Source organism: Gymnoscopelus braueri (genome assembly GCF_963280865.1).
Source record: "Gymnoscopelus braueri genome assembly, chromosome: 19".
Lineage (NCBI taxonomy): Eukaryota > Metazoa > Chordata > Actinopteri > Myctophiformes > Myctophidae > Gymnoscopelus > Gymnoscopelus braueri.
In genome coordinates, this window is record NC_137621.1 from 26,416,894 (window position 1) to 26,444,615 (window position 27,722).

Genomic DNA, 27,722 nt, shown 5'->3' on the forward strand with positions numbered 1-27,722 from the left:
TACAGTATGAACCTAATGTTGTCAACAACATACAGAGTTTATTGATGTATTTTGGGTGTGAAGCTTTATTGTTCTCTCAGAGCTCCAGTATGAAAGTGTAAAAGAAAAATTGGCGCACCGCATCACTTTGAAAAACTAACCACATAAATAAGTGCAGTTTTAGTGAACTTTTAACAGTGTTTTATTAGATTTAAAAAAGGAAATGGCTTTTGAATTGCTGGTTACACTATTTCAGAATGACATGAAAGTCACTCAATGGTTAAAAAAAACAAAACAGAACAAAACATAATCTAACTCAACACTTAAATAGTATGTTCTTGAGAAATGAAAAAAATAATTAACAAGTTATTTATTCTGCCTTTACTATACAATTCCCTCCAAAATATTTAAAGGGAAAGAATAAAACTATGCCATATAAAAAATGTAGGGAAATATATTAAAGGAGCACTCTGCTGTTTTCGAACTTGATCTCTCTGTAGCTGTTAGAACGAATGCATGAATGAAATATATGGCCGCGAGTTCGCTCCTGTGATTCCAACTCTGGCCTTACAAGCCAGATTCTTCCTATCTGGCAGTTGCTCCCTCAGCCATGGCAGCGGTGACAGCTGCCTGCACCTCTGCCTCTCATTGAAAGTCTACTAGCTAGAATGAAGCATTCTGTGTATTGTAGTATTCACTGATTGATCGAAAGTTCCTGCAGCGATAAAGAGATCATAGATATTATAGCTGGTGTTTTTTGTGTGCACTTACATACAATACGCTTGAAAAGTTATGGAGTGTTCCTGTAATATTTGACATAAATGACATTGACTACTTTTGAAAGGCTGCATCTGTATTTGCATTCTAACAATGTTGATGAGGTGTAGCAGCACTCAAAGTTACGATTTAGTTCAAGTCACTGATCTCAGATGATCACCGGAGTCATTTCATAAGCAAACGAGGAAGGATGAATGAAATGTAGATGGAGCCGACAGCATCGGCGAGGTCGACCGACGTACGTTGAGGGTTGTGCATCACAAAGCTCCATGCAGAGTCTGTGGGAGAGGTGAAATAACTCTGGGCAGGGCTGAACCATGGCACAGGCATCACCTCCTTAGGGGTGCCTGGTTCAACGCCATCACCCTTGGGGTGAGAAAATCTCTATATCCATCATACAGAGAAACATCTGCGTGCGTTAAGAGCGCAGGTAGTAGTCAATATCATTCACAGGAGTTACAAGGTTAAAACCAGAGAGAGATAGCGAGGAAAAATGCCAAGCAGTGTGTATGTCAGTGTGTCAGTAAGGCCTGGTTCATACTTCCCTGTGCAGCCTGTTTTCGCAGGCATGACATCAGCGGTCATGGAGGGGGTTGCGTGCCTGGTCGTACACAGGCAATCGAGCTAGGTGACCAGGTGCGTGGTGACATCAATATGTCTCCCATCGACTATTGGCTCAACAAAGTGTTTGTGATCAATTTTATGCATATCCCCCTTTCTTTGGCGTGAAACACAGAAGTTCAAATAAAAAAAGAAGACTCGCAACGCATGTTGAATGCTCTGTACAAATGTAATTTAAACACAACAATGTTCAGAATTCTCTTGGATTTTCATCAGGTTGGTTAAAAAGTGACAAGTCAGGATCACACAAATTGGTCATAAGCCCCACCTGGTGACTGGTGGTAGACCCAAAGTTGAAGTGAATCTCAAGACATACATCTTAGAAAGATTTGCAGCTTACTGAAGCAAAATGATGAAAGTAGGTCATGAAAGTATTGTGATTTGGACTAATACATTTTATTTTATTTATTTATCCCCCCAAAAAAGGAAATGTGGTATGTTTTTGTCTGAGACTCTTAGTTTTTTGCTTTGAATTTGATATTGAAACTCTATCTAGAAATTTTGTCCTGAGATACTAGATACATTAAGTTTTAATCCACCCCCAGTCATCATGTGGAGTTATTGACCAGTTTGTGTGTATGTATAGACCCCTTAACAGACGTCATACTGGCTCCAAATGAAACGCATTCTATCAGGTCTCGCTAGGACGCGCCTCACTAGCCAACACACAAGAGGGGGTTGGGGTGCGCTGAAACCAGCAACCCCGAAACAACAGGTTGAGAATGTCTCAATGTTGGTAAACAAATAATTGGTCTATAGATGCCACTTCCTGCCTTTGTCACTTTTTAACCAACCTCATAAAAGCAAATTACCATTTGGGACGCAAGCGATTTCCGGATCAAGCTGGTGGACTGAGTGCAAATTGAGCGAATGAGCAGAAATTTGATCCGAGAGGAATTCTTTGGCTGCATCTCAGGTCCTTATTCCGTTCTGTCCAAGCTCCCCTATCCTCACTCGAACAAGGTTAAGTAAAGAAGGAAAGGCCATCTACAGTACATGAAGGCAGATACGTTGCATAATTCAATAACTTGTAGATTTGATTTGAGCTTGCAAATTCACAAAAATGTTAACCTGTAAACTGGGATCAACTCCTTTTACAGTTTTCTGATCTGCATATTTCAATATACATTTTGCAACATGCCTACCTTCATAAAGATGTCATTTCCCTCTTTACACAGCCTGGGGTGAGGATAGAGAAACTAGGACAGGGCAGAATAAGGACCTGAGAGTCTATTGGGACAAGAATAAAGGTGTTTTGTGGTGTGGCCAATCCACCATTAGAGCTGTAGGCTTAAATGTAGACTTTGTTTCTGTCCTACCGCAAAACTATGGTTAAATATTGTAGTGCAGGGAACTGCAACAACCACCATCTTGTGAAAAATGCACACGGGACCCCAAAATATTTTGCGTGCCCCCGAGCCATAAAAAGGAGCCAGAGAGAAGAGCTCCATGGGCAAATGCTTGTTCGAGAGCAGATCCAGTCACGCAAAAGCCATGGGAACCAAAACACTAAGTAACAATGGTCTACATATGTTCTACCCATTTCCTAGCATGTAATTATGTACCAATAAGATGCATGTTGAAATGTTCACTGGGGATATGTTTTGTTGTGTAACATGCTGCAAGTCTATGTGCAGTAGGCTACAGTACTGCATGCCTGGGACTGTGGGTGCAAGTCTATGCCACCTCTGTGTTTTACGGATCATCGTTATGTTTAAATACATTTTGTACGGCGCACTGAACGGCGAACTTTCCTTTTTTGATTGGCTCAACAAAGTGACCATGGCTTGGCAATTGTTGGCTGAGAGAAAAGATAAACATTGTGGTCATGCTCAATGGGTTCATTTGAAAATGGATCATTTCGAGGAAATGCCTTTTGTGTAAATTACAAGTTAATAGCTGCAAAGCACTTCTGTAATATATTGTGCTCTCTGACTGATGTCCATTTCATGTTAATGTGACAAATCCCATCAATTATCATTGCTTTATTTACATCAATGCTGCCGTCACGAATGATCCATGTTACATAAATGAGAAAGAGCTGAGATACTTTTGCAGCTAGCTTCCACCTCTCTTATTCTATTACTATATTTGCATTTCTTTTAGGGCCATGTGTGTATTTGCATGTGTAAAAAATGGAGAACTGTAATGCCCTAAATTGTCAAAACCATTTGTAGATATCCTACAGTAATGAAAGGCATTTCTTCTAAGTATTTGAGACAAAACGAAGATAATCTTCCTGTTGCTTTCATATTTATAGTTTCTTTTGTGTTTTAAAGCAAAGCAAACAAGAAATTGTGTCTTCCAGAGCCCACAGTTTGAACCGGAAATGACTTGATTTGATTTGTCTTTAGGGGTTTGTCTTTAGGGGTACAGGTATTTTCACTACAGCAACACTCCTAGTGACAGTGATTATCGATGCGCGTATTTCAGGCATGCGCTGGGAGTATGAACATTTCAGCTCGTGCACAGCACGGCGGCGGAGCGCGCCTGCGCACTTCGACCATGAACCAGGCTTAAGTGTGTGTGTGTGAGAGAGAGAATGTGTTTGTGTGTGAGACATGCTGCCTCAATCAGGCTCGAAGTTGTCATCTGCTGGTTCAGGGAGCATCTCTTTCTGCTTGTATATGAAGGTCAACAGGAACAGGGCTACATCATGTGAGCACCAGTAGCCTGTGTGGGAGGTCACCGCTGACCAATAACGGCTCTCCACCATACCCTCTCGGAGCTCAAAGTCAATGCGCCGCTCCAGCTCCACTGGAAGACAGAGACAGAGACTGTGTTAACGGCAGAGCAATGACCCAGCAAATACGTATCATTTAAAATAAGGTCATTTTCAAGTTTATGTCCACGGTAATTTTCTAACAGACACAAATGGTGTTTTCATGTAGCTATGATAATATTTAATGTTGAGCATGTAGGTAAACTAACAGGTTGCATCAGTGATGGTGGAGGCGGACTGGGCCAATGTGGAGAGCCCGTATGCTGATTGGCTGTCTGTCCTCTTCTGCTCTTCCCCCTCAGCGGTGGCCCCTCCCTCCAACCCTAGAGATACAGAGGGCTGGCTGTTGGAGCGAGAGAAGCGAGAGAATAGGATGCCTCCAATGCCCTTTCCAATGCTGGCTGCTCCTAAAGGGAGAGAAGGTGAAAGGTGGAGAGACAGATGTGAGCCGGGTGTTATGGGTTTTGGAAATATAAAAAAGGGTAGCAATTAAGCATATATAAACAAACAGCAATAACAAAAAACACATAAGGAGAGACCAAATCTAGTTCAGTTGCTTTAAGTCTTTGTTCTACATCTCTACATCTCTATTCTATGCTGGCACTAATTTACAGCAGCCTACAACAGCATGCAATATTCTATAGAGATACAGTACAGGTGTTCATCTGATAGTTAGAAGACTAGCAGCCTTTGTTGCATGATCTCAGAGTTTCATGCTGAGTCAGCTCAGGTTGTAACTGTGCCATCTAGTCATAAATAAATAATTTCAGCTACAGAGTGAGAGCAATCTCCAGAAAGAGATGCCATTCTCTCTGGCCACCCACTGTCTGCATCAGTGACTATCCATGGGGAGTCCTAACACTGGCAATTGCATCCAGTCCATTTTTTCAGAGGTTAATGGAAAATAGAAAGTCATTTCAGCATGAAAAAAAGAAAAGAAAATGGCCAAAAGAAAATGGCCAAGACTACATTCTTACAAAGTCTCTGCACGTTTCAGAGAATGGCATGGTAGACAATATGCATCAACTGTAAGAACTAATTAGAATAGAGACTGCAAAGCTTTACCCAGAATGCTGGCCTTGCCCAGGCTAGTGATAGACTCTCCATAGTGCCTTCGGGGAAGGACAGGGGATGTGCCGGGGCTGGGGATGCTCTCTGTGTCTGATGCAGTGTCTTTTACTGGGTTTAAGAAGACAGGCCGGATGTCATCATATGGTGTGGGGGTGGTGGCACTAAACCTGATGGAGAAAGCACAAAATATTTATCGACTATAGCAATTTATTGCACTAGCATAATCTTCGACACAGCTCAGCACAGCACAGCTTAAAAAAATAAACGATTGCTTAATGACGGCAAAAAAAAAAGGTAAAACACTTCCCAGTGTGTTTTGAGTGATGAGGGCTCGCACAGGGAAATTTAAACGGGCCTATGTAAAACACTTGGAATGTGTCATTTTACGTAAGCTGGTGTGTAGATTTATCAGTGCCAAGAGAGCGAGCTCAGTACATTAACTGAAAAGTGTTGTCTGATTTTCATGTTCTGAAGGGACAATTGAGCGAAGGGAGTTCTTACCAGTGTATCTGGGCAGGTGAAATGTTGCTGTAATGCTTGAGAATGAGGGGCTCCAGTCTGTAGGCCTGCAGGATGAAACATAATCACAATAATAATAATGTCCAGGTTTGCTTTGATAATGTTGGTTACCTTTTAGCGTTACATTCATACACCGACGACAGAGGAAACCATGCAAGGGCCCTGCTCACCGGGAGCAGTAAAGTGTTCAGCATCTTGCTCAAGGATACTTTAACACCAAGACCGGAGGAGCCGGGGATCGAACTGGTTCCCAAATGGCCGCTCTACCACGTTAGCCAGGAGAAGGAGTTTGGCGGAATAAGTAATAATACAACATTTATTAGGATTTAGTAGGAGCGCCCCATTCAGTTTAGTAGTTGCTAGTGAATTGCAACACTAGCGAATAAGCTCAGTAGAAGAAAAAAAAAAGAAGAAAAAGGAGAAAAAAACTCATATGTAAAAACCCACTCTGTGTGGGCCAAGTCAGCAATGAAAAAGAAAACAAACAGAGAGTCTGCTGTAGTAACCCTGAGCAATAGTGCACTGCTGCGTAGGCAGGGTTAGCCAAGGAGACTGACCACAGGGTCCGTGGGATGGAAGACATTGAAGAGCCTAGTGCAGATGGAGGTAGGCAGGATGTGGTCCTGGTGACAGCTTGTCCCTGGGCGAATCCCTCTCAGGGCCAAGAACACTGCCAGAGGTGAACCCATACAGAAGAAGTTCTCCACCTGACACACACACACACACACACACACACACACACACACACACACACACACACACACACACACACACACACACACACACACACACACACACACACACACACACACACACACACACACACACACACACACACACAATTGTATTTGCAGCACACCTTTCCTTAAAGTCATATCTACAAAGGCAACATGAAAAAGATGACCAAAGATAGTAAGACAAGGGGAAAATAAAACAGAATAAAAAAATGTAAAAACAAAATCAATGAATGGGCAAAGAAAAGAGGAAAAGAAAAGAGGTGTGTTCTGTGCAAATCATTAAACTCCTAAAACAGAAGTCTCTGGTACTGACTTGGATACTTATTCACTCAACCTACTCTAGACAGAAATAGCACTGAAATTCAAATTTCAAATAAGTAGTTTTCCTACATCTGCTATTCTGTTTGAATGGGATGCTTTCTAACTTTTTCCAACCTCCCCCTCTAACGTCTATGGCTTCGTCAACACCAATTCAGATGACTCACTCAGTATGCCACAAGTCTATATTCATCCTTCTGTAAGAAAGTGGCATGTAGGAATTCACACACCTTGATGAGACAGTTCATGCTGTACCTTAAATTTGAGGGGTGGACGTGTTGAAGGTCTAGTGGCTTCCAGGCCAAGAAGTTGATCTTCCAATTCTCGTAACCTGTGAGAAAGAGAAACCAAGAGTGTGAATTTACTATTTAGTGGCATTGGCCTTCTATTATAGTTTTATTTTAGCAACTTTTCTTTGTTGAAGCTACAGTATTCAGCACAGTTTATCAGTCATAGCACAGTTACTTATAAATCAACACTACACCAAGACATCCTGAACTTGTCAAAGTCGCCTCATCTACAAAATAATTATTTCCCCAAGGGAATCCTCAGATACAAATTGGTGCTTCATCTTCCGATACAGTTGGTGCTACATTCGGTTTAAGTGGCGACTTTGAGAAGCACATAAATTGTATTTTCAAGCCACCGAATAGACACTGAGACACTCAGTGACATCTGCTTTAGTTATTTTACTAACGGCACTGGAGAATATGATTCCATAATAATACAATTAAATCTCTAAGTTCTATGCTTCTCTGCTTCTGTCTTTTGCCTTACATTAAGTATGTTAACCCTTTTTAACACATTGCCTGCCAATGTCGTAGATCTACGTGAATCTAAAAATCACACCCTGTGTGAAGTGGGCGGTGTCTTGCTAGCTAATCACAATACTGAATGGAGTCAACCAATCATGTACAAAAGATAAATACATTTATTGAAACACTCTTTATGATGGACGAAACCATAACTTGAAAAAAATTTTTTTTGGTTTTTTTCAAGTTATGGTTTCTTATATAGGGCTATGCACATGTGTCATGTGACACTGGCCAATCACAGTCCTGAATAGACTGTGATTGGCCAATCACAGCGCAGGATAATTGTACAAATTTCCTGGGCCCAGATCACAGCGCAGGAAAATGTACATTTTTCCAAATCTCACTTATAGGGGCGGTTTCACCGCCCAAAAATAGAAAAAGTGCTCCTCGGAGCACTGCCAGACCCCTAGAGGTTGAAATCTGAAGATCAGAGCACTACGTCACGTGAAGCTTGGCCAATCAAGGGGACAGGTAGGAAAAGAGGGACAGACCGACCGACCGACCGACCGACAAAGCCTCCTGTAGGCCGACCCCCTGGGTCTGGCAAATAGCCGCAGCATGCCAATCGCGTAGATCTACGCGAAGTGGTCTTTTCAATAGTTTCTGTTATATTAGGTCCTCTGGCAGCTTGGGGGTTAATATCTTTCGAGTAGATGACGTAGAAGTTGAAAAAAAACATGATCCGGTCACGTGATCACACGTTCTAACAAAGGAGTCTAAGCCGCCCGGCCGCGTCTAACATGGTCCGCCATTACAAAGCGAAACAGAGTAAACACATCTGTTGGCTCTAAGAGCCAGGATCTTACCGTGAGCGGCGGAGGCGCGCGTCCCCGTGAGATTCTCGCGCACGCGCTCGTATGTGCACACGCCCACTGGTGATGATCTTTTCTCCAGGATGTTGGCGTGCAAAAGCGCTTCATAAACAGCCCGATGATCCGAGGCGAGCAAAAAAAAAACAAGACTGTAAAAGTCTGCAAATTAGTATCACCCCTCTGTGTCAGAGGAGAGATGGGCGAGTGGGCGACACAGAACAAAAAGCCGATCCGGAGCGCCAACCCACGATCATCAACCCTCGAGGAAAACAAACGTGGACCCCCTCCCCCGTTGAAACGAACGCACCCTCTCCGGACCCCCTCCCCCATCGCCGTCGTCCCTCGACAGACGGAAGAATTGACCGAGTGATTCCGCTGATCCGTGCGAGAGAGCCATGAGAGAGGAGGTGGTGTGTGTGTGTGTGTGCGCGCGCAAATAGCCGATCTACAAGCTCATAACCTCTGAGCTTGTAGATCGGCTATTTTCCTAATAGGAAAATAGCAGAAAATAGCACTTTGTTTCCAAACAAAGTGGGGGTCCCACAATATGTATCTGTGGAACCAGTCAAACAAAATGGGGGTCCCCAGTTCAAATATGATTCTTTTGGGGGGTCACGACCTGAAAAGGTTGAGAACCACTGCAGCATAGATAACTGATTCAGGTCCATTTGGTCCCATTTGTGTTTTGTGCACTCTCACTCAGAGTTGTAAATGTGAAGTTGGAGAACCACTGTGTGAGAGAGACAGACAGAGGGGAGGAAGAAGGAGAAGAGATGGCTTGTAGATCTGCTATTTTCACAATATTTATCTGTGGAACCGAGTCAAACAAAATGGTGGTCCCCAGTTCAAATATGATTATTTTGGGGTGTCACGGCCTGAAAAGGTTGAGAACCACTGCATAGATTATTGAACCAGGTCCATTTGGTTGCAAATGTTTTTGTGAACAAAGACATCTCACTGTGTGAGAGAGAGACAGACAGAGGGGAGGAAGAGAGGAAGAAGAAGAGAGGGCTTGAAAATCTGCTATTTTCACAATATTTATCTGTGGAACCAGTCAAACAAAATGGGGGTCCCCAGTTCAAATATGATTCTTTTGGGGATCACGCCCTGGCATCCCTTATTTTTATTTATTTATTTTCACAAATTGCCATAAATGGCATAAAAGGATGGATCTACAAGCTCAGTAAAAGATTGTAGATCTGCTATTTGTTGCTATGAATACAGGTGTGGCTTGAGATTTTGACTTTCCCATTGGTGTGGCTTGGGGCACAAAAGGTTTGAAAACCACTGCAGTATAGAATATTGGACTGGAAAATAAGTGTTCTCATGAAGCTCTCGATGACCGATGTATTGATGTTGCACTTTATGAACTTTGAATTATTATTATTATTTATTATTTGATGTATATAACTTGAGTTGAAAAACTTTGTTTGAAATGAGCTGATATAAGCTTTTCACTTTGGAGTGAAACAGAGCCATAAATGTCCATTCAAAAGCAGTTTGTATTTTGTATTTTTTTATAAACAAGTATTGTTTACATGACTGATGGCGCAAAATAAATGTCAAAGACTTTTGAAATCATTTTATGCATAAAGTGTGTCTTTCACTAAAATGCTCATAACTCTGAATCTAAAGAAAAGGGGCTGTTTTTGGTGAAAAAAAGCTGTATTCAACTACCCACAAATTATTCTGTGGGTCCTCAAAGATGAGTCAGAATGGTCAAAATTCCTGGCACTGGCTGATCCCGTTATAGAAAACCCTCTGGCAGGGAATGTGTTAAAGGACGACTTCACCGATTTTCAACCTATCTTCATATAATTGGTCCTCACTAATACTCATGGTGCCATTTTTTCCTACTTGGTCTGTGTCTCGTAGGAGGGCTGTGGACAGTCCAGAAACCCGTCTACCAGTGACATCATCGTTAGGCATGATTTTTTTTTCCAACAAGATTTCACATTTTTTATTTCGATTTTTATTAACACGAGAACAATGGCTTCTTTTATTGCATTGCAACTTTCCAGGAATAGAAAGCCTGCAGTTTCTATTAGCTTGGATTCCCCATTGATGATGTCACTAGTAGACGGGACTCTGAACTGTCCACAGCCCTCCTCTGAGACACAGACCGAGTAGAAAAAAATTGTACCATTTTATCATGAGTATTAGTGAGGACCAATTATATGAAGATAGGTTGAAAATCGGTGAAGTCGTCCTTTAAGTGGCTCAGACCCAAGGATGCGGTCCAGCCAACTGGCCTTACCTGTTCCTTGTGAGGCGGAGCTGCTCAAGCAGGTGCTTCTCCTGGTAGGAGATCCAGGGCAGGTCCAGCTCCTCCTCCATGGCGTGATGCTCCTGCAGGCAGAAGCGCACCGGGTCCCAGCCTGTCATGATATCGAATGTGATGACGCAGCCCAGGGAATGGGACACGATGGACACCTTGCCTCCCTTCTCCTCGAACTCGGGGTTCCGGGAGCAGAAGAGCGAGTAGAGTCTGTTCAGCTCTGAGGTCAGGCCCTTGGTGATCTACAACAGAGGACAAGTAAACAGGCTTTTAGAAGCAGAAACACTGACAGATTGACGGAGGATGTTTTGGGAAGGCAACGCTGATATGGAAAAGCCTCGGACACTATTAGAAACAGTTTTCTATGGAAACATATTGTCCTGTGTGTGTGTGTGTGTGTGTGTGTGTGTGTGTGTGTGTGTGTGTGTGTGTGTGTGTGTGTGTGTGTGTGTGTGTGTGTGTGTGTGTGTGTGTGTGTGTGTGATTATCCCACCTCATCCCGGTAAAGGGGGCTGGTGTAATACATGATGTCCATGGCACTGCTGTTAAGAAGGTCTCTCAGTCCTCTCACTTTGTCTGGGGTGATGGAGTCTACGGTATCTACAAGCACATACCAGTGTACCCAAAACATTTCATGTTATGAATTCAATGTCACATAGTCATCGTTAATCTGCAAGTTCTTTAAGATGTTCTTGGATGCTTTTTTAAAGCATTTGGAGTAAAGAATTGCAGGCATGCAAACAGCCCAGAGGTGAAAACATGTTGTTTTCTTTCAGGTCAGGTGTCACACAATTGCCCTAAGGTGACTGTAGCTGAAAAGTGACACTTTTGCATGTCTGTTAAACTTCCTCTGTACATAATTACAGGACTAGGCCTATATCTAGGCAAATGAGCATGTTTTAGGACAACATATGGAGTCAGTGAGAGACATCTAACTCGCTGCCTGCCTGCAGCTCCAAAAACAAAACATGACCTAGATCTCCCAGGATGGAACAATGTCCGCTCTGCTCATTCAGCAATACCCCAATGAGGGCAGGACACACCGAGTAAGTATGTGCATGTGTGCTGACGCGCACGTGCAGACTAGGACTACAACTATAGATTATTTTCTTAGCGATTATTCTATCAATTACTTTTTCTAGTATTCAAACAACCGAGAAGCAGTTTTTTAAAATACCAGCTCAGTGGCCTTGTGGTTAAAGTGTCTGCCCTGAGATTGGGAGGTCGGGTTCAATCATACCAAGGACATACCAAAGGTCAAACTGGCAGAAACTATAAAAATGGGACCCAATGCCGCACTCAGCATCAAGGGCTGGATTGGGGCTAAGTCCCTCTGACATACTAGTATCATGTCCAGAGGGTGTACTTGTACATCATGGCCAGGGGATGGACTTGTAGTTGTACATCAAGCCGCCTCACGCTACAGAAACAGGAAACCTATGGGCCACAGGCTCAGCAAGGCTACTTAGTTACTTAAAATAAATAATAATAATAAAAATTATATATTCAAATAATATTATAATAATATTTTTATATAGCAATGAATTGACACAAAAATAGTTTGAATCGATTTTTTATAAAATCGTATAATTCGATTAATATGATTAACCAAGCAGCATATTTAAAATGTTGGACTACATTAAAATACAGACAAGGCCTCATGTAGAGTCCAGACCCCAGGTTAAGGAACATCGCCCTAGTGAGCACACACTAACCGCCATCCAGAGCCAGTTTGGAGCGCCACTCCACAGGCAGGAACTCCACATGCTCATCATTGTGCTCCGAGTAGTGTTTCTCCTCCATCTTCCTCACCGCCTCCCTCAGCCTGACACAGACACACACACACACACACACACACACACAATATATAGTTTGATATACTGTATATACTGAAAATATGATGTGGTGATACATCAATCACCACAAAGATAAACATCAAAGAATGTAAATTCAATGCTTTTCAGCCAGGCCAAGGACCCCTTGGAGAGAGGTGAAGCAGGGACCCCCACTACATACTGTATACAACTGTATTGCAGATTAAACTTTTTCATAGATTTCATCAGTTTCAAATTCATGTATTTTGTTTACACATGATCTTTTCTACTAATACTTTGGATTCATGTTGATGTGGATTTTCACACTTGACCTTTGGCTCTGTACTTTATGTGCTATTTTTTCCCTTTACACCTAATCTCTTCACTGAAAATGGCAGATCTACAAGCTCAGTCACAACGCGTCGTAGCGCAGCACACATTGTGAGCTTGTAGATCAGCTATTTTTAGCGAATAGGGATGACTAGGGATGCAAGGGTTCAAGTAAAATGTAATCACAAAAACATTTTGCAGACCCTCTGTAGTAATTCTGAGGAACCCCCAGGGGTCCGGGATCCCCTGTTTAAGACACCTAATGAAAATTAGGGGTCCTAATTTATGCATCCCAAATGCATAATGAGTAATAAATGAGTTTAAGGGTACGTTACATTCTTTGATGTTTGACATTAGAGCATATATTATAAATATTTATAATTCCTTCCATTGCCTTTGAGGAGACAAGCAAATTATACGGTTGATGAAGTAAGAACCAATAATATACCGCAGGACCCACATTTTATGTGGGAGGTAGACCTTCGTCTGATGCTTTCCGTGTTCAGAAAAACAAGTTTTACTATTCTATCTGGCTCATTGTTTTGTCTCACAGTAACATAGCTATATCTCTAGGGTATTTGTAATGCTTTATGAATCCGTGTTGTTCTCTGGGCAGTACTGTAGTGCATCATAATGACCACCTGGTTCTGAGTGCCTAGTCTCTCTACAATCCTCCCTGCTACAGGTCAACTAGAGAGCATAATGTACTGTATGTTTGCTTTCTCTAATGACTGTCAGGCAGAGAGGGATGACGTCCATTGTACTGCTCATTGATACAGCATCCTACTCTAAACAGTCCACACAAATTAGGATGGCTATGCTGCAACTAGTCCTATATATACACATGTAGGGCAGCGTTTCGCTTCCAGGATACACTAACTATACAAGCAGGAGAGAAAAGTGGCAGCTGTTGACAGGGGCTAATGGAGAGTGAAATTGGCCTTTAAGTGTACTGGTCTGCAACTGGGATACAGGCTAATGCAGGCTTTGACAAGACTCCTTCCTATGCATGTCTGATGTTACATAAACACAAACACTGCCTCCTTTACAGTTGTAATCTTTCCCAATGACTGTAAAGATTTCCATTTCTATTTCAACATCGTTAATGGAACCGTCATGCCATGTTTCAGAGAAACATAATCACCCCAACCTTATTTGTACTGAACAGAAGTCACATTTTATCCATCTTATGAATAAGACTTCTTATTGTTGAGGTGAAGAATGTGCAGACTACTGGTGGAGAATAACCTGTCCGTATCTTGAGTATCAGCTTGAAAGGATGATTTCTTGGCATCATGGCACAGATCTATTTCAATGCAGTGCAGCCTTGCTGCTTCCGATGTGGAGTATAGCTTTCCAGTGCTTTATTTACAGCACCCAAGAGTCTTCCACCCAAGAGTCTTCCATGTTGTCCCTCTTAGACAACATAAGACTACATTCTACTGAGATGAGACCTGGAAACCACTTGCAGAACAGTTCACTGTGTTTTTCACAGCCTGATCGCCAGAGAATTAGTATACATTGCACGGATCCAGTGCACATCATTCCGTGCATAGTCGCCTAGAAACCCCGAGTCCCACGGTGGGCAACCCTGAAAAACCCGGAAGCAGAGCAGTCCCCACAACAAAATTTACGATTCTGTGCCTATCGGTACATAACTCAAACGGCGCTGAGTAGGCACAAGGGAATGTCGCAACGTTCGGGACGGCAACTCGCTCACTTTAGCTCGCTCGGTGGCCCCTTACGTGGCGACAATTCCCTTGAGACTGCGCGCCTCCGAAATGGTTTAGTCACAATGGGGGAGATGCGAGGCGGCTATGCACGGAATTTCGGGTTTTTCCGTGTCTATTCACGGAATTTTAAAAACGTTCAAAGAGAACGTTTCCTCTGGCGTTTGGGTTGGTTTTTCATGTCAATCCAGGGAGTGGTGTTTGCTTTATGACAGAAAGAAGAACTGGTAATATCCACAGAGATCTACGATGGTTCTCACACATTCGTAGCTAATGATGGACTGCCTTCGTTCCCCCTTTAAATACCCAGGGAACGTAAACTGAACTCTGTCTGTCACATGCACTGAATTACTAAACAAGCGGAAGAAACGAACCGTAAACAAACACCAGAATGCATGTATGGAGTGAGTTGAGAAGAAGGTTTAAGGGATAGAGCCTGGGGGGGAATAGTGGAGGAAGCTTTGAGTGGCGCTTCTGACAAAAATAGGTGAGAGACATTAAGAGGGAACTATACTAGATAGGTCAGAGAGTTCAGAAGAATGAGCAGGAAAGGAAAAGGTTCGGGCGGGTTGGTGTGTGCTAGACATGGCAGCCCCTGGACGATATTTCCTTTTGTGACTGAAGGAGGCCTGTTCTCTGTAATCCACAGGGAACGGTGAGTGAGGCTTAGTGTCAAAAGCTGGCCTGACTTGGTATACTTTCCCTGCTTAGCTGGTCTAATCCCCTGGAAAAGTTGCTTACCTTGTAACACAGAATAACAAGGCTTTGCCCTGTACACTCTGTGCTGCTACTACTACTATGCACACTACAGTGTCCAGTGACCATTGATAATCTACACCGGTCAATGTGGTCAATGGCCAGGGCAGTGGTGCTTTTGAGGAAACAGTCACATACAGCCTCCAGTATACAACCATGGCCCCTGAATATGAATAAGACACCCACTATACAAATAATAACTATTACTATATGAATAAGTTTAATCAGCAGTGATTTTTCCAGTATAGAAGAGATGTAGTATGTGGTTTCAATATTTTGTAACGGTAGGGCTATATTTTCTCCACCATGTCATTGGTGCCTAGGTCCTCATAATAAACTTTAATTTGAATTATTATTAGTTAATTACCTCCTATTGAATGAGTTTGTCAAAAAGATCAACCCCTTTTTTAAAAGATACCAGGGGAGGACAAAAGATGAAAGCGAGGGATGGACGGAAGGATGGAATGAGTGGGAGGGGAGGAGAACAAAAGGCAAGCGGTGTGCAGTTGGAATGATTGCAATCTGCAAATGTCATGGGAGGAATGCTTGAATTGATTGACGTCATGAAAGATGCTGGTTGGAGCAGGTGGGGGGTCAAACTCACTTAATAATATTCAAACACATAACCACATTGTGTATAAAAGGAGGACACAATTAACATTATCAGTGTACTGATGCACTGGTAATTATGTGTCAAGTAACATCTCAATTCTCAAGTTCCATAAATAGCTTCTGATAGCCATTGGTGAAACAAATGTTATCAGTCAGTTATTGGTAGAACCAGTCATAAGGACTACATCCAACAAACAGTGTTAATCAATGACACACAGTGTAGGACGAAGAAACTAGAAAAACACATTTTGGGCGGGCAGATACGGTACATTATGGTGGCACATTCCTGCTTATGCTCAGGATGGTGGCAACAAGATAGTACTGAGATTTGTGTGCATGTGCTGAGTCAGAAAGAGAGGGAGAGAGCCAGAGCCACAGATACACACAGATAGATAAAGAAGAGAGAGTGCAATGCATGAGAGATCAAAAGATATAGAGAGACAGACAGAGGGACTGAGAGTGAAAAATAAAAGCTTAGCGCTCAGGTCATGAGTATATCATGTGTTCCTGTATAACCTATCAATAAGAGTACATTACTATACATTATAGTGACTTTACATTCCTTAGAAAGGATATTTGTGTGGTTGTATTGACCTAGATGTTATGTGGTCCGGATGTAAACAACATGCTGGGGAAATGGCAGGGCAATGCTATACTATGTAATGTACGATCAGAAAGGAATACTAGATGCCCGTCTTAGCCTACATCTTCACTTTGGTCTCTAATGGGGGGGATGGAGTAAAGGAAAGACTAGACCCAAGTGGGCATGTGAATTGGGGATGACAATACAACTTAGTGTCTCAACTTCTTACTCAAGGACATTTCAACAGAAATCGAAATGATCGAACTGCAAACCTTCCTTTTTCCAGACGGCTACCCTACCTCCTGAGCCACTGCCTCCCTCTAACAAATATAGTACAGGTATTGCCATTAACATTATCTTTCTGTTTATGTTGTCAGAAAAATATGTTTTTTAACTAAATAAATAGTTTTTTTGTAACATAGCTAACAGTCATTCCTGTGGGCATTTTTCCAATACTCGAACAAATCAATTTGTGTAGCCATGCAGTTCTATTATTGATAACACCTGTACTGTGTTATACACTATATCGAAACACAAATTAAGTGATCACAAACAGAATCAAAAGGTGACAGAAAGTTGGCTTCTTAACATTGCTGGCAATGCTGGAGGACAAATGTATACCCTTACTAAGTTGAAACAGAAGCACATACAGTATTGTCAGCTGCGACTGTGAAAAAAGGTTGAATGAAGTGGGGGACTGTAGCTCAGACACTCACATGCCAGTGTTCTTGATGATGCGACCTTGGTCCATCTTCTGCCCGATGCCGTGTACCACAAAGACGATGTGTGTCGTCTGAGGGGGTCTGTCCTCCAGGGAGGCCTCCTCCACGAAGCCTCGATGCAGCCGTGTTCCACTGCTGGAGGCTGGGGGACCATGGTGAGAAGGAAAACTTAAGACCTGTACTGCAAGATAGCTATGTCTTTGATGATACAATCAATGTTCATATTTTTGTATATTGACTGATGACTTTCAGGTAGTATTGTTTTGAATAATCAAAATAAAACAGGGGACAGGGGTTCAAAGGGTTCAGTAGGTGAGACTACAACTATAGGCCTCCTGCTGTGCGGCTGAGTAGCAGCCCTGCTGTGCCTACAGGGCTGAGAGCATGGCCACAGTCTCTTGTCGCTAGGGTCATGTGCTGCATGCCAAAGCTTCGGGAGCCAATGGGATTTGCTACCGTCTGGATGGCAGTAAGGAGATTTGTTTGTCAGGGAAGATTGAGATAACCAAAGCCAGATTCTCCTTGTAATCTGGGAGCTATGGGGGAGCGAAAATAGGCTGCAGCACTTGGGAGATTGGAGAGAGATACTGAGTAATCCATTATATATAGAAAGATGAATTCACCTGATATTTAAATGAAATTGTAAATGCAGTCTTTTAAATGTTTTGTTTGAGCCAGGCTTAAAATACCAGATGGGCTGTGGGTTCTTGTGGGTTAATTTTCACTTAATTCAATTGTTTTTACGCCCAACTGTGGGTTTGCAGCACAGAAATAAGTACAACTACACATTATGACTTATCTAAACATCCTATATTTATCATCTTAATGCATAGCTGTTCCCAGATCACAGCCAGTGCAGTGGTAACCTAATCTCAGACTCAAATCATATATTTTATTCTGGGAGGGTGCTCTTTGCCGAGGATAGTGATAGTTGCAGTTGACTGACCTTTGGAAAAGCCCAGTTTCTGAGTGACCGTGCGTGCAATTTTGGAAGTGGTGGCATCACTGTAGAGATAGACCTCGTCCACACTGTGCCAGTCTATATGGGTCCGACTCAACTTCAGACTGTGGACAGCTGCGGGGGGGGGTACAGATTGGTAAATTCAGGGAAACGGTGAGGGAGGGAGTAAAGGAGTGATCACACCGAGATGCGTCACTACAGGCGCAGGCACTTCAAAAACACCTCGGCGAAACAGTGCATTAGTCAAAACAGCGTGGAGTGCCTGTGGAGCCGGGTGAGGAAATCAATCAAATCACGGTGAAAAAAATGGATTGACGCAGAAGTCGAGTCTTGAGTCTAATATTAATATTTTGTCTGCAATAGCTATCGTCCCACCGTTCCTACCTAGCTGATACGATTATGATTTTTTATAAGACGATTACCGTAATTGTCTCTCAAATAATTGCGATTAACGATTTCTGTCGTTGAACATTGCAGAAACATTATGCATTTATAAGCTTTGTAAACAAAGGTGCACAGGGCAGTTATCACAAATAACTTACATAATTTAATAACTTTATACTTAAAAAGAGAACAAAAAACATGAATAGTGGAAATAGCCGATCTACAAGCAAAAATGTGGAGCTTTTATTTCACCTATTTTTGATATACATATTTTCTACATGGAAACAATTATGCAAAGAATAAATGCGATTATCTCAAATAGTTGCGATTATGTAATAATTGTGACAGGCCTAGTCTGCAATAGCCATTGTCCCACCGCTCCTACTACATACCGACATCAAAACAGGAAGGAACGGAGCGACTCATTTATGGGGCATCTATAAACTGCCACAAAAAAAGTGTTTCTAGCAACGCGTCTCTGTGTGATCGTCCCTTGAAAATGATGTGAAAGTAGGAAGAGAAGGAACACAACATTAAAAACGATATATAAGAGATACATAAACGATCATTCTGAATCAAATACAACATAGTGGAAGCTTAACGTCTATCTAGTCTGGGGATGCTCGATCAAATACAGATGGGAGCATTGATCTGCATCATCATCAGAAAAAAACACATCACACAGTAACATCACATCAGCATATTTCAGCTCTTGCTTGTCCATCTTGTAGATCCATGGCACATGGCATAGTACTTTGATATGTAGTGCCAATAGGGGGATGCAGCAGTTAATCAAACTAGGATTTAATCGATTGTAATAATGAAAAATCCAAAATACAGAAAAAAGCTCACAATGCGTAACGACATTGTTGGCTCATTATTTTTGCGCGATATGATATAGGACTTAAGTGGTTAATCACATTAATGGATTTTGTCAATTAATCAAATAGATTTAGTCAAATCGATGTATACAAATGTGTTGGCGTTGATTTATTGATATATATACATTCTATTTTTTGTAATTATAAAAAAAAGTTTCAAGATTATTCGATTAAACAATAAAAATAATCGCTAATAAGATAATCAATAGTTGCAGCCCTAGTGCATGGCACTAGCGCTGTACTTTGAGATGTAGTACCACATTGAACTTGTTAAAAACGTATCTTTCCTGATGGGACTCGGCAACAAGGGCAAATAAGAGCAGAGGTATGGCTGGAGAGGAGACACTATTTCAAAACAAAAACACAATAAATGAAAGTGGTTGACTTGAGAGGATCTCTTGTCCCAGTAGCTTGTCCTCACTGTCCCTCGCAGTACAGTACAATAGGTGACCAGGAGCCTTTGACATTGTTCCCATGCAGAGTCATGGTTCCTTGTACTGCTCTGAACCAATCAGGGGATTACATGAAAAGCCTACAAAGCAGGGTGAGGAACTCGGGGGGAGAGTGTTCCTCCAATGATCTTTGTGTTAGCTTGAAACTTTGGGAAATATTTGGGAACCAACATATTGTAGAAAGAAAAAAATAACATGTAAAATGAAGATTTTTTTCTATTTTGTGCATGTGAATTACTGTATGAAATCAATTGTGACCAAACAAAACTATGTCACCTACACATAGTTTACACCTCTCAGACCACAAAGTCGCTTAATATAAATTATGAGTCAGTGGACACCCCTTCCAATTAGTGTTTCTAATTAGTACCCTTTGTTCCTGTGAATGGAAATCTTATTTTGTGGCAACAGTTTGCAGTGTTTCCAGTTACAGAATGACAATCCCCCTGTGCCACGCTCCCGCCTACAGAAATGGTATTGGTTTGGTATGAATTGGAACTCCAAAGGCAATCCAGGCTCAAACACCCAAAATCAAGTGTCCGACTTTAATGATCTTGAGCCGATTTCCAATCACTGGAATAAAGGGGAATAATTAATTGCCTTTCGCACATGCATTGTAACCTGGAAGTTATCCAGACATTAACCGGTGGGGTTGTTCCTCAGTAGGATCTGACATGCAACAGACTTTATGCTGCCAGCATGGGTGAGAAACACCAATTAGAAAGGGTGTCCACTTTTGATCATATAGTGTTAAATGATACAGATGTGCATCCTTCCACTGACCTCATTTCCTTTGATCATGTCAAGATTACATCTAAATGCAACAGCGTGTGCAGATATCCCTGTTAATAAATAGCTTTTTTTTTGCCAGGCAAGCATGAGCAGGGGTTTGAGTTTGCAATGTCCTCTTAAGCTAATCTTCCTCTTTCGTTTCCACATTTATATTAACTAAACAGAACAGCTCTGAGAAAAGGCACTGTGTCACTCTGGATTCACATTAGCAGGGGATTGAATGCTGGGGATGTACACATTTGGAATGATTTTGGATCAAAATGCTACATCTGGTCCGAGAAAATACAGAAAACATGACGATGTCATTACACTGGAGAAAGAAACCTGAGGGGAAAGATTCCTCACATGTCACACATTTCTCATTTATCTCTGCAGGTCCTCAACCGGGAAACCGGTTGAGAACAAGATTAGTCACATGCTTATAACATCATCATCTACCACCACACAGCACACATTGGTACTACTCTATGCAAGTAGCAGCAGGGGGGGGGGGTGGGTTCTGAGGAGAAGAAAAGCACCTCTCACCACTCAGTTTGGGATGAGTCTCAATCAGTATTAAAGTGGCCTCCTTTCCTCACCTACCCTCCTTCATGCACATATTGCATACACATGAAGACATGGGACGGGACAGGACAGCAGTCATACAACACCATGATGATGACAGTGACACCTGTCCACTTTATTGCCATATGAGGAAAATGGATGATCATGAAAAGACAAACAAAGCCACTTCAGACTGATGAGCTATGCCCATTGAGTCCACTGTAAAACAGGTCGTCTTTGAAACCTCTAATATCTTTAAGCTATGTGTATGTTGGGGGGGGTGTCCTTGAAGCTTCTCCAGTTGGCCAAGCATATGAATAATGAATGCAAGTTAAATTAAATAGGCGGGTGGAACATGTAGCCAATAAGATGGAGTGATGCTAAGGGGGCTGTACAGTACAAAAACACTTCCCGTTTTACAGTGCAAGGAAGCAGTGGAGAGCTGTGGGAGGAAGGGAAGAGTGGGCAGGAGGGAAATGGATCAAAAGTAATGTGTGATTCGATCTGGCGGTCAAAATGCTAAATGTTAAGAGGTTTACGCAGGCAGCTCTCAAACACTCTGCCCCAGCCTGAGAACAACAGAGGGGCATACGTACAGGAAGGGGAGTTATGAGGAGACTCGGAGAGAGAGAAATAGTCTGACAGAGAGAAAGGGAGGAACAAAGAGGAGGAACTACAGTTTTGAGAGTGGAAAGGGATATGAGATGTGAGGAGTTGGCAGAAACCAATGGGGAAGTGGAATAGGGGAGACAGAACAAGGCTGAGGAGGGAAGGGGACAGGGTTCTCGATCTATCTCTATGACGTTACACATTATTTACAAATGCGCTGAGCTGAAACAGGCTATTGTTATGGCTACTGCTGGGACTTCTTGTGGTTTTGAGTTTTCCCCACAAAAAGACCTATCAAAGGGTACCTGATCCAGGTGCTTTGCCTGTTATGGTTTCCACATAACTCTGTCATAAGTGGCACCTAAAAACCCTTTTAGAGTTGCAATTTTAAAGAAGAGTGTGTACAATTCATGAGAATCCCCCCAAAATTTGTATCGTACATGCCTGTGCAGGAGTCTGCTGTTGATGCTAGGTCAATGGACCTCTGTGACCACTACGCTCAGGCCATTTTGATTAGGTCTAACGCACCCAGAACTGGGACAGTTGCTAGACCTCAAAGATGCCGATTCTACACAGCGCAACATGTCAGGGTGCAACAGGGGCCACAAAAGGCTTCTCTGTTTTGCTCACCGCCTCCGTTTGCCTCTCAACAGAGAGCTTTGTTCACTGCTCACAGAGAAGGAGCTGTTGATAGCGGTTCATTAAAAGACACGGTCAAACTGCGAAACAAGGGAAGAATGGACAGACAAAGAAGGCAGGGGGAGGGAGGATTGGAGAGAATAAGAGGGGTAAAATAGGGAGGCTTTTTCGAGAACCAGATTATTTAGCTCAGATCCATTTATTTGAGGTGTGTTTAAGGGCTTAGAAGTGATCGACTTCCCCTCACCATACATGTCCTTGAAGAGACATGTTGTCAAGGAAAGGCGTGATGTTTTTTTCAAAAAAGTACTGGTTGCAGTAATAGCAGCAACAGTAAACCACAGCACAGAGGGAGTATTTCTAGCAAAAAAGGCCCAGTTTGGCGATACTATTGGAGGTATGGGGTAGTGGTCTAAATCCAGATCCAACAGAACCATCCCTCACTGGGCCCAGGTCTACTTCTAAATGGGTTGTGCTCATAGATATGAGCCACAGGAGGAAAGAAGGTCTAGTTTCACGCAGAGCTAATAGCTACAGGGAGAAAAGGGTGTGTGCTTGCAGATCTAATATACTGCAGTACAATAGCAAAAGAAAAAAAATGGTTGGCGTTTTACAGTACCTTGACAGCGTTTGCGCTTGTGACATGTAGTTCTAGCACTCGTCTGATATCCACTCCATTTGAACAGAAAGGGGAGGTAGAAAGGGGGCAGGTGGGAGAGAACTAACAACCAACAGACAGTGAGTATAATGGGAATGGCTGTGGTGTCAGTCACAGAGGCTACCATAGTCATCACTTTGGACAGAGCCATCGATCAAGTAGCGCTGCTATCAGGTAACTCACACAGTCTTGGACACCGAGAGCTTCCAGCAACACGGACAAAAGGTGGTGGCTATAGATATTTATAACAGGATGTTATTACATATAATGTTAAGACAAGGCCTTAACTTTACTCTAGCATTAAGATGAAGATGACGTAAGACTCCCAAAATACAACGCTACTTGAAATATGCCAGTGATGAAATATGCAGATGATGACTGAGGTAGCATCTGGATTATACTTATTACATTTCCTGATTCTACTGCCTTAAATTTGTGGAACATTAGGTAAATGTATAAATACTTTACAGGGTATGTGATAATACTTTAGGCAATAACAAAAAAAGGCTTATTAAATTTTCAACATTTCAATTTATGAATAGATAAACAAGCTTCCAGGAATGAGTCAGTCACTGTAAACAAAGAACCACTTGAAAATGCAGTAAAGCTATCAAAGAGTACACACACTGGTGACAATTTCAAGACCAAAAAAATCTAAAACTATCAAACTCAATAGTATGTTGTGTAGAAAATTCTTAAATCTAGCGACCATTTAAGCAAATTAATTTCTTTGTTGTATCATGAGTACAAATTAGAAAAGTGCGCTCCTCAGAGTGCTGGTCTCCACCAGGCCAGGATGCCTACCCAGGGCAAGCAAATTGTGGAAGTCAGGAGTAGTAGCAAATAGAATGGTTTGAAGAAATGGTGGAACATGTAGTCTGGCACAAATGGCCGGGGCATATATGGGGAGTTGTGTCCAATCCGAGGAATCCAGGGGAAGCGTGATTGTAAAACCTGAACCTACGGTTCAAAAGTTATAGGCCAAAACGTTAATAACGGGCCCGTTATAGTGCCACCATGTCGCCGATTTCAAATATTTGGGGCAGAGGTTCTTCCTTGGCCTACTGGGATTGAGCGTGCAAAGTTTCATGCCAATCAGTCCTGGAGATTAGCTGCTTACAGACGGACACACACACACGCACGGACGAACCGACGGACGGTGGCGAAAACAAAGTCTCCGGCCTTCGGATGACCGGCCTGGCAGAGACGATAAACAGTCCAGTCTGTTAATTAACTATGGTATGCTGGTAATAGGTTTCAAAATCCTTACTTGGAAATGATATATATGACAAATTAGGCTACAGAAGATCCTGCGCGGATTTGCAATACTGACATTTTTCAGAAGTACATTTTTGCAGTTTAATTAATTTAGGGGGAAATATCTAAATACAGGCAGATGTCACACACTTCAAACATTCACACAAACTCTAAGTCGTTTCACATAGTTACCGTACTTACTGTATAACCGAGTAGGTTATTAAGACAGATAAGATTAAAAAGATTGATACACAGACAGACAGAGTACCATGTCTTGCATTGCCATAATTGACCTTGTTCTTTTGTATTTTAATTATTAACTGTAGACTTCATGAACATTTTTCAAAACATTTTTGAAAAAATATACTGAGTCTGACTCAGTATATGATACACAAAGACTCGGGGCTTGGCATTTGAGAAGGCACCATCAGCATTTGACAATCAAATTAAAAGAAACCTCACTCCGGATGAGCACAGCTAAAATCTGACCGATTGATTTGCTCAGGGATTGCAGGGATTGCATCGACATCAGACTTGCAAATGTCAGCAGTGGTACGAGGCAGACAAGGAGATGCTGAGTGCAGTGTTAGTACGTAATAAGTATGCAGTGCAGGCTACAGTGGAAACATCAATGAGATCCCTCTGGGTGGAACAACACTGTTGGACCCGGCCATAAACAAGCTCAACCCTGACAGCCAGGCTATCAACTATCTCCAACATCCAATTTAACTCTGAGTAAAAATGTACCCTTATAGATCCATTCTCTAAGTTAGCAATGAGGATTTTGCTATGTCCCATTATTTGGATAACAGAGAAACTGAACACTCATCGGTGTAAAAGCCTCTAGCTTGCAGTGTATTCCTAGCACCATTTCTGGTTTAACCTATATACTGGTGTGGTCGTCCTGAAGTCAGATTAAGCCAGTTGAGCCATGATCAATGGAGTGATGTTCCCATTAGCAATCCGAGTTTTCAATCTCATTCATCATCTTACCCACTAGCTTTTCAAACATTTAATAGCTCAGGGATTGTGGAACATCGTTCTTATCAACAGCGATACCAGGTTCCACAATAAATGTGCTGGGTGAGATAAATATGAAGTTATATATTACTGTAATGCCTTGACTGCATTAGCAGTACTGAAAGAATAAATAACCTTGTCAGATCTGCCACTGGATTGGAGGTGAGCCCTGGTAACTCCATTCCCCGCTCTGATGCCGTGTTGCATGCCCTCCTACAGTATGTGAATGTGACAGATGACAATGTGCTCGCCTGCTTTGCCCATACGCAACACAGGCCTCAGGGTCACCCTGCTCTCAGCAGCAAAATGTTACCATTCTTACACATGCAAGTCTCATGCTGCTTCATGTGCACAAAGATAGATTCAGAGTCTCACATGCAAGCATGAATGCACATGCATATAGATGTAGCCACAGTGTCTTATGTCCCATAGGGAGATTCTTTAGCCTTCTGCAATTAAAATGTGTTCTTATTACTTAATTATTGTAATTACAGGTGCACTAATTACATTCACTAACTTTCCCATTAGAGAGGCTTCCCAAGACCAAAATTAATTTAGTGACTCAATAAGAGACAGTTTGCGCGTGTGTGCATGCGTGTGTGCGCGCGCGCGCGCGCACACACACGCACACACACACACACACACACACACACACACACACACACACACACACGTGTAACACTGTTCAATGTCACACTGAATGTTTGTCACTAAACAAAGGCCTTCCAACAAACAGTTAACATTGCTGAAGTACAAAGAGGGGAAATGTCCACTTCTGCTCAAAGAGAACGGCTGAAATACAGTAAAAACACTGAAACCTTCTCAACTAATATCTGTGGCCAAGGTCGGCGTTTCTCTAAAATGGTAGCAGTGAGTCTTCAAAGGAAGAACCAAACAATAACAATGATTGGTGAGCAGTGGTGGCCAATATAGGTGGACATTTTCTGAGGAGGAACATGGAAGACAGCATCACAAGTCTAAATGTAAAAGTCCAAGTGCTGGTGAAGACAAAACTATACAGATGACTTAACATTTCAAATTAGAACAAAACTGCTGTGAACACAATTGTTGATGCTCATACATGGAGGGTCAAATACCTACTAGAATCACGATCACTAATACTTAAACTTGTGTTATTTCTCACGTAAGGACACATTTTTGTACAATATACTGGCAGTGATTTGTCTTTAGTGCCGTTATGCCTTCCATAACAGTCAGAAAATAAGTTATTTTGGATCATCAGGAGACAGGCTATCCTAGTGCTCGTCTCCCCCGAGCCTTTCCTGCATTATGATGTTACGCCCGCATAATGCATAGCATGCCTGCCATATGCCTTCTGTCTCATTAAGCTTTAAGCTCTAAACTGGCTGCTGAGGCATATAGAGGGGAGAGGAGGGAATGCCAGAGAGAGGGGAAGAGAGAGAGAGACAGAGAGAAAGAGATAGAGGGGAGGGTTACTTCAGTATTGCAGAAGAACGGCTTGATACATCACCCATTTGACGTCGATGGACGTGATATACAGCAGCTCAAGGTAGTCTTAAGTCATACTAAGTGTCTTCACATGACAGTGCTGAGGCAGACATGCTGCACTGCCTAATGTTACTCTGTCTACAAGAACTACTGCCCGCTTCATGTACAATTACCAGTTGAAAAAATGCACTAAATACATTATGTACAAATTGTACTGAGATTTCAGCCTTATATTTGCCTTGATTACATCAGTTCTGTTAAAGGGCAAGACCACTTTGGTAGAGGTTTGGGTTGTGTAGTTACCTTGCCATGATGTAACTCCAAAGGTGGACAAGAAATCTAAAATAATTGCTCCATTGATTAGAAATTGATAATTCAAAATATGCTCCTCATTGACTTACATTGTACGGTAAAACAGCTCTCAAAGTCACTCTTTTAGTATGTAAACAAATGCAAACAAAGTTGATTCAGACAATATAGAACATCACCAAACCCAGTACTGTTTGTTTTTTTAATAAAAATGTTAACTTCCTGTTGATTTTGCCATTTTTATTAAGAAGAAAACCCGGACTGGATTCGCGGATCCGGATCTTCAAATAGTAAAATCAGCAGGAAGTTAACATTTTTATTAAAAAAACAAACAGTACTGGGTTTGGTGATGTTCTATACTGTCTGAATCAGCTTTGTTCGTGTTCGTTTATGTGCTTAAAGAGTGACTTTGAGAGCTGTTTTACGGTACAATGTAAGTCAATGAGGAGCAAATTTAGAATGATCAATTTCTAATCAATGGAGCAATTGTTTTTGATTTCTTGTCCACCTTTGGAGTTACATCATGGCAAGGTAACTACACAACCCAAACC

General features: G+C 42.1%; 1 protein-coding gene across 2 annotated transcripts in view; it reads right to left on the bottom strand.

Annotated features, from left to right (window-relative positions):
• Positions 1-27,722, bottom strand: part of ddhd1a (DDHD domain containing 1a) — a 34,092-nt gene continuing 6,370 nt past the window's right edge. The window contains exons 3-14 of one of the 2 annotated variants that reach the window (XM_080414001.1): positions 23,077-23,178; positions 18,143-18,271; positions 17,191-17,338; positions 12,365-12,474; positions 11,143-11,249; positions 10,629-10,891; positions 7,000-7,075; positions 6,247-6,396; positions 5,672-5,736; positions 5,165-5,337; positions 4,309-4,506; positions 1-4,134 (exon numbers count right to left, since the gene is read on the bottom strand). In XM_080414001.1, the coding sequence (XP_080270127.1) occupies positions 3,947-4,134; positions 4,309-4,506; positions 5,165-5,337; positions 5,672-5,736; positions 6,247-6,396; positions 7,000-7,075; positions 10,629-10,891; positions 11,143-11,249; positions 12,365-12,474; positions 17,191-17,338; positions 18,143-18,271; positions 23,077-23,178 (1,709 nt within the window). In that variant the 3' untranslated portion in view covers positions 1-3,946. The remainder of the gene's footprint in view (positions 4,135-4,308; positions 4,507-5,164; positions 5,338-5,671; positions 5,737-6,246; positions 6,397-6,999; positions 7,076-10,628; positions 10,892-11,142; positions 11,250-12,364; positions 12,475-17,190; positions 17,339-18,142; positions 18,272-23,076; positions 23,179-27,722) is intronic. The other variant, XM_080414002.1, reaches the window with a different exon arrangement.